Genomic DNA, 12,370 nt, shown 5'->3' with positions numbered 1-12,370 from the left:
GACACACAAATCTCCACACAAATGTTTTGACATTTAAATGGCTTGCGTGACAAAAGCTTTTCTAACTTGTTTTTATGGATGAAGTGGTGGGGTGTTATATTTCAATCTGAACTTTGCATATGTGAGAGACTAGTAGATGATACAAAAATATCTGGCCACAGCACAGATTGCCCCAACTGACCCATTAAATCAAGTTTTACAGAGAGTCGTGTGAAGGTGAAACACGGGGCCTTCACTGGGTTCTAGGGCCCATAACAATTCCCTTTGTGACTCTCCATCTTAGAAATATACAAGGATTGTTCAAATAATATATAAAATATATTTAAATATGATGTCATATTTTTAGCAACATATGCAACAGCAAAAATAGACACAAATACTACTATTCTGGAGGCTAGAGGAGAATATATCATGTAAAAAACCTTGCTTATTCATGTTTCTTTGGTGGATGGAAACCATGGAGACAGCAAAATGATTTAGTGCTCAAGTTGTGGTGATGGCAAGGTTACATAATGCAGACCTTCACATAGGAAAGTAAAATGACATCACAGGAAGTTAAGGCCTGGGTCTAAAATTCAGCATTTTTGAAACTATCCAAAGCCTGTTGAACTAAAGAGAGACAGATGGTATGCGATGAAAGAGATGTGTTTGCAAAATTATTTTATTTTGAGGATAGATGTTTACCGCATAAACGGTGTTACCACAGCATGCGGCTCTTATGACTGGTTTTCTGGGTCTTGTTTTTTTTATATAAATAATAGCCATTTATATTACAAACTGAGTTTCTTAATGTTATAAATACAAATTAGGGCTTAATTTTAACTTTTATTGAGAGAGAGAGAGAGCGCGCTCTGATAAAACATTATTTTATTCAAACTAGAGCTTCATGTTCCCGCCCATCCTGTTGTTGTCGTCAGCTGTGACGCAGCATTGTTAAGCGCGCTCTTTCTTGTCATTCAGTGAACCACGTTTCGGCGTTTGTTTGATGGTAGTGTTGTTTAAAGCTTATTCATTAATAACTATTATTTTTCTATTCGCTCGGAGAAACAATGTCAGACATCGTGAACAAACAAAGGAATCAGGTAAGCCCTGAAATGTAGATTTTGGTGTGATGATACAGTGACTTTGTACAGTAGTGATCTAACGTTAACGTTAGCCAGCAACTTCGTTGTGTGAAGACTTTGTCCTTTTGAGTTTCGGTTGTGGTTTAAACGATTAACGTTATATTGTTCAGTTTTGCTGCTGATGGTGATACTAATTTGTTCTATTTCCGTCTGTGGGATGGATGACTTGTTCAGTTGTGCTGACGAGTTCTTAAAACTCAACTTGTGCGTTAACTTTCCTTGAACCAGGCTGTTAAATTACTTGGTACATTTAAACGAATTAACTGTAACTGGCCAGACAGCATGGACATCACCACTTTAATAAAATGCGTGTTTGATTTTTAAGATCGTTAGCATCTGGTTTCTTTCAGGCTAGAAATATTATTCCTAAGAAATGTATGTAACGTTTCAAAACGTGTTTATCTAGCTTTTCATGATGTGACCGTAACATTACTCCAGAACTGTAATTGTTATGTGTTAGTATTATTTCGGTTGTTGTGAATACAGCGGCGACTTCCTGTGTTTCAAGATAACTGGTTCATTCTAGAAAGTGTGGCGCGCACATTAACATTAAACCCGGAAACTAATACAAAAACTGTTTAATGTATCTTTACGTGCGTGTGTTTGTTTATGTGTAACGCTAACATACAATATTTTCCAAATGTCCCCACAGTGATAGTAAACAATTAAAATTAATTGATAAACCTACAAAATGTTTATTCAAAAGTTTAAAAATTTGATTTTTTTTTTATTAAATTTTTTCTATTATTACACCGTATTTAGTGTTCTACATAACTTAAAACAGAGTTGAAACGGTGCTTGTCTCTTTAATTTGTGTTTCTTATTTTGTTTTGTTTTAATCAGGTCTTCATGGATGATCAAGTTGTAAGAACCAGAATTCTGTAGCCAACTGAGGTACATCAGGCACAGTTAGTCAGAAAGTCTGTGAAGTACAAGTTGACGCAGCCACTGCCTCTACTTCGCTAAAACATCTCGAGTAGATCACCATCATCATCAATTTTTTCCTCATATGGTAGGTGTGTCTTACATACATTTATGCATTTGGCATATGCTTTTATCCAAAGTGACACTGCATTACAAGGAATATATTTTATCAGTATTTGTGTTCCCTGGCTTTGAACCACTACAGGTATATCTTTCTCCAGATCTTTCTTTTTGATTTCCCAAGAAAGATCTGCAGAATTTGAATACCTGTCAAAGGACAAGTTCGGCATTTTACACCCAAAGCCCTGTTTTCAGATTGTTTATGATGAAATAGAATGGTTTTGACTGAAATTTAGACATATGATGCTGGCCCGAGAATGCTCACACAAAAATCGCTGCAAAAGACGCATTCCAACAGGTTTTATCGTAGCTTTGTCCAACTCCATTGACTTGTATTAGATGTGCTGTGAGGTACGGTATTACTCCGTGCCTGGAACTTTGTTTGTATTCTTGCAATTGGCAAAGACGGATTATCGCCACCAACTGGGCTGGAGTGTCTCTTATTCAAGCTCTCAGAAGAATGTACGGGTGTGAGGCGTTTGGAAAAATAGGTCCACAAGTTTACAACAAATGCTAAAACACCTGTTGGAGGGCATCTTTTGCAGCGATTTTTGTGTGAGCATATCAGTAAACAACCCTGACCACTCGGTGTGTTTCACGTCTTTGTAAACGAAAGTTTAATGCATTTTAGGATTGTTCCTGTGCACCTATACACCCATTGTAGAGATGTGAGGTGAAACAACAAACACCTAAAAATTTGCATATGTTGAAATTTCGGTCAGAACCGTTCCATTTCATCATAAACAATCTGAAAATAGGGCTTTAAGTGTAGAATGCCGAACTTGTCCTTTAAGTTCAACACCAGTTACATGTTCACTTATTAAATGTTTTGACTGTTTTCAGTTTCCAGTTTGAGTATAGTACTTTAATATAAATATATAAATATATATTTCAGCACAGATGGCAAAAAAGCACCTGCTAAAATGATGTTCTAGGTGTAACAACCAGCAGTTCTCATTTCCCTAATTCCTCTAGCACTTCTGATAGATCCATCAACATGTTTCCCAACGGCTGTTTAATATTTGAAGATGAGAGCTTCCTTGATTCTACTGTGGCCAAGATGAATGCTTTGCGTAAGAGTGGCCAGTTTTGTGACGTCAGGCTGCTGGTAAGATCTTGGTCTTTTTGCTTTTCAATGTTTTCAGTATCTACTCCATGCGCTTTTAATAATGTTGGTTCCTCTTCAGGTCTGTGGACATGAGTTGATGGCCCACAAGGCTGTGCTGGCCTGCTGTAGTCCTTACCTTTTTGAGATCTTTAACAGTGACTCTGAGTTACAAAATGGAGTCTCACTGGTCAAATTGGATGACCTCAATCCGGTTGCTGTCGAGATCTTGCTCAACTATGCCTACACGGCCCAGTAAGTTTATTTACATGGGATTTAAACTTTATGGGGTGGTTTCCCAGACAGGGATTATTTTAAGCCAGGACTAGACCTCAGTTTAATTATGAAATATACCTAGTTTTATCAAACATGTCTTAATAAAAACATTACTTGTGCATTTTGAGGCAAAACAAAGGGTATTGATGTATTTAAAGATATGTCAGTGCAAGTTGTTTTCAGTTTGGACACCTCTTACTTTTATTTTATTTTAGTCTAGACTAGTCTAATCCCTGTCCGGGCAACCAATTCAATTTTATTTATATAGCGCTTTTCACAATTGTTAATTGTTTCAAAGCAGCTTTACATGAGATGATGTAGGAAAGAACACAGAATAATTAAAAGATAATATAAGAAGTATAATACAGCGGCTAAGAATAAACCGTTTAAGCGAGCGTAGTAATAATGTAATGTATACAGGAAAGTGCTTAGGTTAAGCCAAAGTTGGCTGACTCTCCCAGGGATGAAAAAACCCCTAGGAGAAAAACCCCTCTGGGAAAACTCCTAGAAGGACAAAAACCCTTGGGAGAGGTTAATATATATTTATATATATAAACACCCCTATATGTTCATATACAAACTCAAAGACTATGACATATAAAGACAGTTCATTGTCAAAGACAGCAATCCACTTGTTTTAAACTCATGCATCAGGTTTATTTCAATGCACATAGTGTATTTGTTTATTTTATGCAATAAAAAGTAAATTTCTACCATTTTTACGAAATTTTAGACCGAATGGACATGAAAGTGTCAAATGGTGTAACCGTCAATTGCCCCAAAGAATGTAAAATATAGAATATTTTATCCACCTTGATTGCATCTAAGCGTAATCATCAAACAAAAAAGATATATTTTCAAATATCATTTTATTAGTAATTTCTAAATATAAATTTTAATGCATTTTTGTAATATTTGTCCTGACATATCCTGAAAACAGATCTGTTTTCTAAATCTTTGACAAATTATGTAAAAATTTACCATATTACATTTTTATCGAGATATTTATAACTTATTCCACATTTTTTATGAATATTTTTATATTTTCATTTAAAAAAAATACTAGTTACACCAATTGACACAGACCGGCTACACCACATTGACATGTTTGCAATTATCCCCCAAATATTCTTTCAAAATGAAATAAATACATAACTTTTAGACTTGGTCCTCAAAAAAGAGAAAGTATGCAAGTAATCTGCAAATTTATTTAATTTTTTTACCCTTTTACATTTAATTGAAACATATGGACACAAAATAATTACTTCACATCATTGACCCATATCTATAATTTTTTGTTGACAGGTTGAAGGCAGATAAGGATCTGGTCAGAGATGTGTATTCCGCAGCAAAAAAGCTTAAACTGAAGCGAGTCAAACAGGTCTGTGGAGGCAGATGATTTGAACTGTCACAGGTACAATAAAATAAATGTAGATAAATAATGATCTTTTGCATTTTCCTTTGCTATTTAGGTCTGTGGAGACTACTTGTTATCAAAAATCGACAGCCAAAGTGCCATTTCCTTCCGTAGTTTTGCTAGTGGCATGAATGACAATCGGCTTCTGGAAAAGATTGACAGCTATATCCAGGACCATCTTCAGGAGATCTCAGAACAGGATGACTTCCTTAAACTTCCTCGTCTGACGGTTAGTCTAATGCAGGTTTTTTTTTATTAGATTTTAGGTAGTCCTTAAAATTGCTGTGATGACGACCCCTTTCTCTATCTCAATAATCTTGGTGTGTATGTGTGCTTGTAGCTGGAGGTTATCTTGGAGGAGAACTTGAACCTGCCGGGTAATGGCAAACTTTATTCAAAGGTGCTTAAATGGCTCCAGCACAGTTTGTGGAAGACTGGAGATCCTCTAGAGAAACTAATGGAGGAGGTCAGTATTTTCCCTTTTTTTTCCTAAATGTCTTTTAAGGATGTCCATTTAGAGTTCACCCCCTTCTTCTGCCCCCAAGTTTTGCTCTTTTAAATTTTGCAGTACGTTTGCTTCTCGAAATACTGAAAAACTGATCGATTTTCAGGTGAGCCGTACAGACTGTTCAGTTTGCTTCCCCCTTTTCCTTCTGCCCTCGTCTATTGTAACTTACCACTTTCTTTCCAGCAGGGCATTTTGAATTATAATTCATTGGATTCTAATGGCCGCTCCTCCCCCTTGATCTCCCCATCTCTCCTGTAGGTTTAATAATACACAGCAACAACAGATTTGTCAAGCACTGAAGAAGAACGCAAGATCGCATCCATCAATGATACTATGTGAACCAACCAAAAGCCGTACGCTTCCATCTGTGTTCCTGAGAGCATTGGAGCTTTTTTCCGAACCCCTCTGTGCATCGATTGTTTGTTTAGATGGGCTTTGATGCAGAGTTACTTGCACTAGGAATGATCTCTTCCTCCAGCAGTGTTACTGTATTACAGTTATTGTAGGCACGTGCAGTCATTGCCTCCTCAAGGTCCAAATAGCACCGTGTTGGTTGCCAAGGACCTCCCTCATAGCAGCTGACTCCTGCTTCAAGAAACACGGCACAACGCTTGCTTTGTTCTTGTTATGGAAACACCCACATGGGTCTTGTTGGTGTTTTTTATTGTTGCAGGTGCAAACGCTGTACTACTCAGCAGATCACAAATTGCATGATGGGAGCCCGCTTGAGGGGCGGGCAGACGCCTGCAGCTCTGAGGATGACCACATCCAGTTTGTGCAGGTACAGGACTGGTTTTCAGTCTTCTTCCTACAGTGCGCACTATTCATTGCTATAGAATAGCACTGTTGCTGCTTTATTAGCGGATGGTACAAGCTATCTACAGTATAAACCGCCAGGTTTTTTTTTAAGTTGCGTGCACTGTGGAAGACTCCTTGAACGGTGGTAGATGTAATTGGAGGTAGATGTTATTGGAGTGTCTGCATGTTTGGTAGAGGTAAGGGGTGAAATCAAGGGCAGTGGTTTGTAGCTGCCTGATTTAATTTTGCAGAAGAAACCTCTTCGAGAGCGAGATGAGATGAGCATGAGTGCCTCTGGCAGCCTCTCAACCACCTCCAACAGCCATTTCAATATGCATGAATGGAAGTACATTGCTTCAGAGAAGACAATCAGTAAGTTTGGGTCTAAAGCATGTGATTTTTAACTGCATATCAACAAGGCTCTCAATCTCCCTGTACTCTTCTCCAGACAACACATACCTGTGTCTGGCTGTTTTGAGAGGCGTCCTCTGTGTAATCTCACTGCATGGCCACAGCAGTCCCCACATCTCCCCATCTTCAACTCCCTGCCTGCAGAAAAGCCTGAGTGTTGAGGATCAGTCAGAGGAGGTGCAGGAGAGACTACTGAAGCCCATGCATTACGCTCGCTCAGGCCTGGGAACTGCTGAACTGGATGGCAAACTTATTGCTGCGGGTATGCATGTGAATAGTTTAATAAAGTACTGAGCTATGTAGTTGATCACATGTTCTTAAGGAATTCTTTTATTCTTTTAAAGCTCATTGTTTGTAAAATGCACACTCTCCATTCAGAGACAGAGCGCAGCGCGTCATGACCTGAGGACCACGCCCACCGGGGGGGGGAACGATCCGGCCGTCTCCATTGACTTTGTATTGAGAGAGGCCGCCTCCTTGTCATTTCTAGCTTATAACAAAAAACAGAATAATGCCTTTGGCTTGTTAGCTGTACATATTGTCACACAGCAGCTAAAGAACCCAGAAATAAGTTTTTATAAGCTGTCGAGCTCAAAAAACGAGCGTTTACAGACAGAAAAGTGGAAACAGGCAACTTTTCATAGTACTCATATTAGTAGAACTGCGTCCACTAGGGGGAAACGTAGTTGGCGATCCACTTTTTTCTCCTCAAAGGCAGGGTTTTACGGCTCGACAGTTTATAAAAATGTGTTTCTGGGTTCTTTGGCTTGTTAGCTGTACATATAGTCACACAGCAGCTTTTAGGCATTATTCTGTTTTTTTGTTATAAGCCAGAAATAACAAGGAGGCGGCCTCTCGCTATACAAAGTCAATGGAGATGGTTGGATTGAATTCCCCCCGGTGGGCGTGTTCTTCAAATTTGCATAACTGCGCTCTGTCTCTATTGCATGTTGTTGTTTTTTTGTAATTGCATTGAAGGAGTAAACGAATACTGTATCTTTCATCAAGCTCCCTTAAAGACAATTTGCAATAATTATGTTCACCACACCTTGTGTCATAAAATAAAGGCAAACATTGTAAGGCAAACACAGGCAGTGGTGGATGAGGGAATGGAAAACACACAAAAACGAGAGCACCAAATAGCATAACACAAGATTGGAATGAGAAAAATGTTGTGCATGGAAACAAGCTAATTCTGAATTACTTAAAGAGAGAGTTCACTTTAAAATGAAACGCACAGCAGAATAGTGACCATTGAGTTCCATAGTAGGAAAAAAAATATTTTGGAAGTATTGTGATAAATTAAGAAAATATTTTGATAAATGATAGGAAGCACACAGTTGATGGTACCTATTAAATTCCATCATATTTTTTATTCCTACTATGGAAGTCAATGGTCACTTACTGCTGTGGGTTTACCATCATTTCTCAAAATATCTTCTTTTGTGTTCATCAGAAAAAAGAATTTCATACAGGTTTAAAACAACATGAGGATGAGTAAATGATGACACAATTTTCATTTTAAAGTGAACTATTTTCTTGGAATTTTATATTGGTAGATGTACATCAGATTAAGGAATTTATTGCATAGTTTGTTTAGATCAGATTTTTATATCCACTTTCTCTCCAGGTGGCTACAACAGAGAAGAGTGCTTGAGAACTGTGGAGTGTTACGACCCAAAAAAGGACGACTGGACTTTTATTGCTCCCATGCGCAATCCACGAGCTCGCTTCCAGATGGCTGTGCTAATGGTAAAGCCGGCACTGTTTCTAATCTTAAACTAACTGTTAGTCCTGCTACTGGAGTTAATTCAATGGTTTTGATTTAGGGTCAGCTGTATGTGATGGGTGGCTCCAACGGTCATTCGGATGAGCTGAGCTGTGGAGAGATGTATAACCCTATAGCTGACGAGTGGAGTCAAGTCCCAGAGCTCCGAACCAATCGTTGCAATGCAGGTATGCATCACTTCCTGCTGTAAAGGTGCGGTCAAATGAAAATCAGCAACAGAATGCGAGTTCTCTCGGGGTTCAGTTTTTATTAAATACATTCCAAATATCAAATAATAGTAGTAGTTTAGTAAAAATACTGTTCTACCTCCCACAACCTTACAAACCATGCAGCTTTGGAAGTTGAGACTAGTTCCTTGTCTTTGCATGCATCTGAAGTAAAAGGGAGCACAAAGATGTAACCGCACAAAAAGACTTGGTGTTCTTCATTGTTATTGATTGTCTGGATGATCCCTTTTTCTGTGTCCTGTCAGGTGTGTGTTCCTTGCAAAACAAGCTGTTTGTGGTTGGTGGATCTGATCCCTCCGGTCAAAAAGGATTGAAGAATTGTGACATGTTTGATCCGGTGTCAAAAACTTGGACTTGCTGCGCTCCACTCAACATCAGTATGTCTAATCCTTATTTTTGTATAAATAAATTATTTTGCGTAATTGCATTGTAATATATATCACAATCCTAAATGTGTTTTCTAATGCTTTTAGGGAGGCATCAAGCGGCGGTGTGTGAATTAGATGGATTTGTTTACGTTATTGGTGGTGCCGAGTCCTGGAACTGCTTAAATTCAGTTGAACGCTACAACCCCCAGAACAACACCTGGACCCTGGTGGCCCCCATGAATGTTGCTCGTCGTGGAGCTGCTGTAGCTGTGTATGAAGGGAAACTACAATTGTTATTTTTGATTTTTTTTTTGTCTTGATTTGAGTGTGACATTTGGTAAAAATCTTAATTGGATTTGACAAGCTAAAGTTATTTTTGTGTTTACAGGGAAACTTTTTGTAGTTGGAGGATTTGACGGCTCTCACGCCTTGCGCTGTGTAGAGGCCTATGACCCTGTCAAGAACGAATGGAAGATGTTGGGAAGCATGACATCAGCACGAAGCAACGGAGGGGTGGCCGTGCTAAACCGTGTGATCTGTGCTGTTGGGGGCTTTGATGGCAATGAGTTTCTCAACACAGCAGAGATTTATGACCCTGAAGTCAATGAGTGGAGCCCTTTTGTAGAGGCTTTCACTAAAAACTGAAAAGCGTGGGGAATTTGCTTGTCCTCCAACAGTCGAGGTTTGTAACATAGCTTTGTTTTACTGAGATGCTGCTGTTGCGTTTTTTTTTTTTGGTGCTGATGAAAAGAATGGGTGGGTTGGATTTTGGGTTGGGGGATATAACTTTGATAGATGATGTCACTGAGTTGCCTACAGCAACATTTAAGCCTTTGCATATTGCATATTTTACCGTGTAAATAGATTTCTTGTTTCGTAATGCTAATAAATAAAGTAATATTTGGAGATGGTAAGCCAAATGCCATATTTCAAATTTTCAGATTTGTCAGTATGTAATATGATCTGAAGGGAAAGATTCACAGCTTGCTGCAGTCTGATGCATTTCTTAGTCTAGCAGGAGTAATTTGATCTTGATTCAGTGCCTTGCTTATTGAAGTTAAAATACATGTATAGTTAAAGTCTACAAAGTACTTAAATACAGAATACAAGTAAATGCCTTGTCATCATGGAAAGCTGCTGTTTTGGTGGAATGGTACATTGCCTTTTTTATAGCTTTTTTTACTTGTATCTAAGTGTCCATTATGTATAACTGAGAAGTGCACAAATTTTTACTGAATCTGTGCCACAGGATTGGTTTTACCTAGATGCTTGTATACCTGTATAGCTATTTTAACACCAGTTAACAACATTTTTCTCTCAATCATTTCTGTATTTTAAGTTATGTTAGACCTCAACTCTAAATGAATTTTTTTCTTTTGGTACAAAAATGATGTAAGAATAAATAAAGCATTTCAATTGGACTGAATTTTGTGTTGGTCAGCTTTTCATCTGTTCGACCAGAAAGATCTGGAACCAAACTGGAAAACCTCAGTGTTTGTCAAAGAAGACATTGCTAAAGGATTAGTCCATTAGTCCCGATAATTTACTCGCCACCATGTCATCCAAAATGTTGATGTCTGTCTTTGTGCAGTCGAGAAGAAATAGTTTTTTTTTTTTAGGAAGGCATTCCAGGATTTTTCTTATTTTGGTGGACACCAACACTTAACAGTTTTAATGCAGTTTAAAATTGCAGGACTTTAAATCGACATGATCATCGTTTTTGACAATAAAAAATATGCGCTTTTAAACCACAACTTCTCATCTTCCTCCGGTCCTGTGACGCCCCAGCGCGACCTCACGTAATTGCGTAATGCGGTGAAAAGGTCCTGTGTTACATTTATGAAACACACATTTGCGGACCATTTTAAACAATAAACGGACACAAAGACATTAATGAGTATCATTCCATATACAACAACGTCGGAACGGGTCTCTTTCTCCACACTTGTAAACACTGGGGCGTAGTTTCGCATATGTCATCTGTGGCCTCTGATGACGTATTGCGTGAGGTCGCGCTGACAGGATCGCAGATAGAGAAGTTGTGGTTTAAAAGCGCATATTTTTTATTTTTCTTGTAAAAAATTACAATTGTTTCGCTAGATAAGACCTTTATGCCTCTTTGGGATCGTTTGGAGTCCTTTGAAACTGCAATTTTAAACTGCATTAAAACGGTTACGTGTTGGGGTCCATTAAGAAAATTGACTAATCCTTTAAAAACAAAGCTCTTACATTAAAAAATTGTTCTGGAAAGTCACACAAATCCATGCAGGGCCTTCGTACATAAAGAGTAGACCAATCTTCGCTCTTGATCACTGTGGTAACATTAGGGCAGGTTACTGTGGGTAAGTGGGCCAGTGAGTCCGCGTCGGTCTAAGTAACTGGGACTCGACTGAGCTTTACAGCAGGTGTCAACGTAATCCAATTTAAAGACTTCATTGCCCATTTTACCTGTTACGGCTGTGTCAAGGATCTTCAAAATTTCTAGATACTTCTGTGCCAGTATTTGTAAACTAATCTGAAAAAATGTTTTAAAGACTTTACATTAGGGATATAATTTCAGATGCATAGTTTGGAATTAATTTAAATTTTATGTTTAAAAGCTTAATGTGTCATCCACTCCCAGGTGATAAATAATTCTGTTAAAAATATACTTTAAAAAAGTGTACTAAGTATATTTTCTACATTTTGTACTATTTTCATCAAATCCAAGTATAGTTGTGTATAGTGTATTCAATTATGTATTATTAACTTCAACTTAACATCTACTTCAAGTGTAAATACTGAAATGGAAAAACTCTTTTTTAAACTTCAAGTGCACTAAAATACACTACTGAAAATCAAGATTCATGAGTAATTAAGCACACTTACAGTACAATTGCATTGTATCGCCATTCTAATGGAAATGCACTTAAAAAGACATTGCAGCGCAAATTATAGTTGTTTAACCAAACGGTCCTTGGGGTCTATATGATCCCAAACGATATTTCATTAGTTAAAAAAAGGTTCCCTTCATCTCAGAGATATAAAACTTTGTGACTTTTATTAAATAATCTATCTTTACATAACTGGGCTTGATGGGGTTGTTCTAAAGGTATGTAAAAAAAAAATTTCATTAATCTGTCCCTTGGGGTCAATATGACCCCAATTGAAAGTGAATGGGAAATGCAAAAAAAATGTTTTTCTCCATTTATCAAAAAATAAATATCAATAAATCCAGCAAATATCTGAAAATGTTGAAACAATGCAAAAAACACATGCTTACACAAACACACACGGGTATGACTGCCACAGACAGCATTTGTA

General features: G+C 37.8%; 1 protein-coding gene across 2 annotated transcripts; it reads left to right on the top strand.

The window, feature by feature from the left end:
• Nucleotides 1-910: 910 nt before the first annotated feature.
• On the top strand, nucleotides 911-10,493 carry ivns1abpb (influenza virus NS1A binding protein b). Of its 2 annotated transcripts, none has more exons than XM_073876381.1 (15): nucleotides 911-1,082; nucleotides 1,968-2,136; nucleotides 3,156-3,276; nucleotides 3,356-3,528; nucleotides 4,855-4,930; nucleotides 5,022-5,195; nucleotides 5,307-5,432; nucleotides 6,148-6,255; nucleotides 6,524-6,644; nucleotides 6,721-6,945; nucleotides 8,314-8,435; nucleotides 8,513-8,639; nucleotides 8,945-9,076; nucleotides 9,173-9,353; nucleotides 9,463-10,493. In XM_073876381.1, exons 3-15 carry the CDS (start codon nucleotides 3,166-3,168, stop codon nucleotides 9,710-9,712), a joined length of 1,926 nt encoding a protein of 641 aa, XP_073732482.1. In that variant the 5' UTR covers nucleotides 911-1,082; nucleotides 1,968-2,136; nucleotides 3,156-3,165; the 3' UTR covers nucleotides 9,713-10,493. The 2 variants fall into 2 exon arrangements, with proteins under 2 accessions (XP_073732482.1, XP_073732477.1); XM_073876376.1 differs by having other exon boundaries at nucleotides 912-1,082; nucleotides 3,144-3,276.
• The last annotated feature ends 1,877 nt before the right edge of the window (nucleotides 10,494-12,370 follow it).

The sequence above is a fragment of the Misgurnus anguillicaudatus genome, chromosome 2 (genome assembly GCF_027580225.2).
Source record: "Misgurnus anguillicaudatus chromosome 2, ASM2758022v2, whole genome shotgun sequence".
NCBI lineage: Eukaryota > Metazoa > Chordata > Actinopteri > Cypriniformes > Cobitidae > Misgurnus > Misgurnus anguillicaudatus.
The sequence above is the reverse complement of the archived record's forward strand: the minus strand, read 5'-3'. Positions and strand labels throughout refer to the sequence as shown.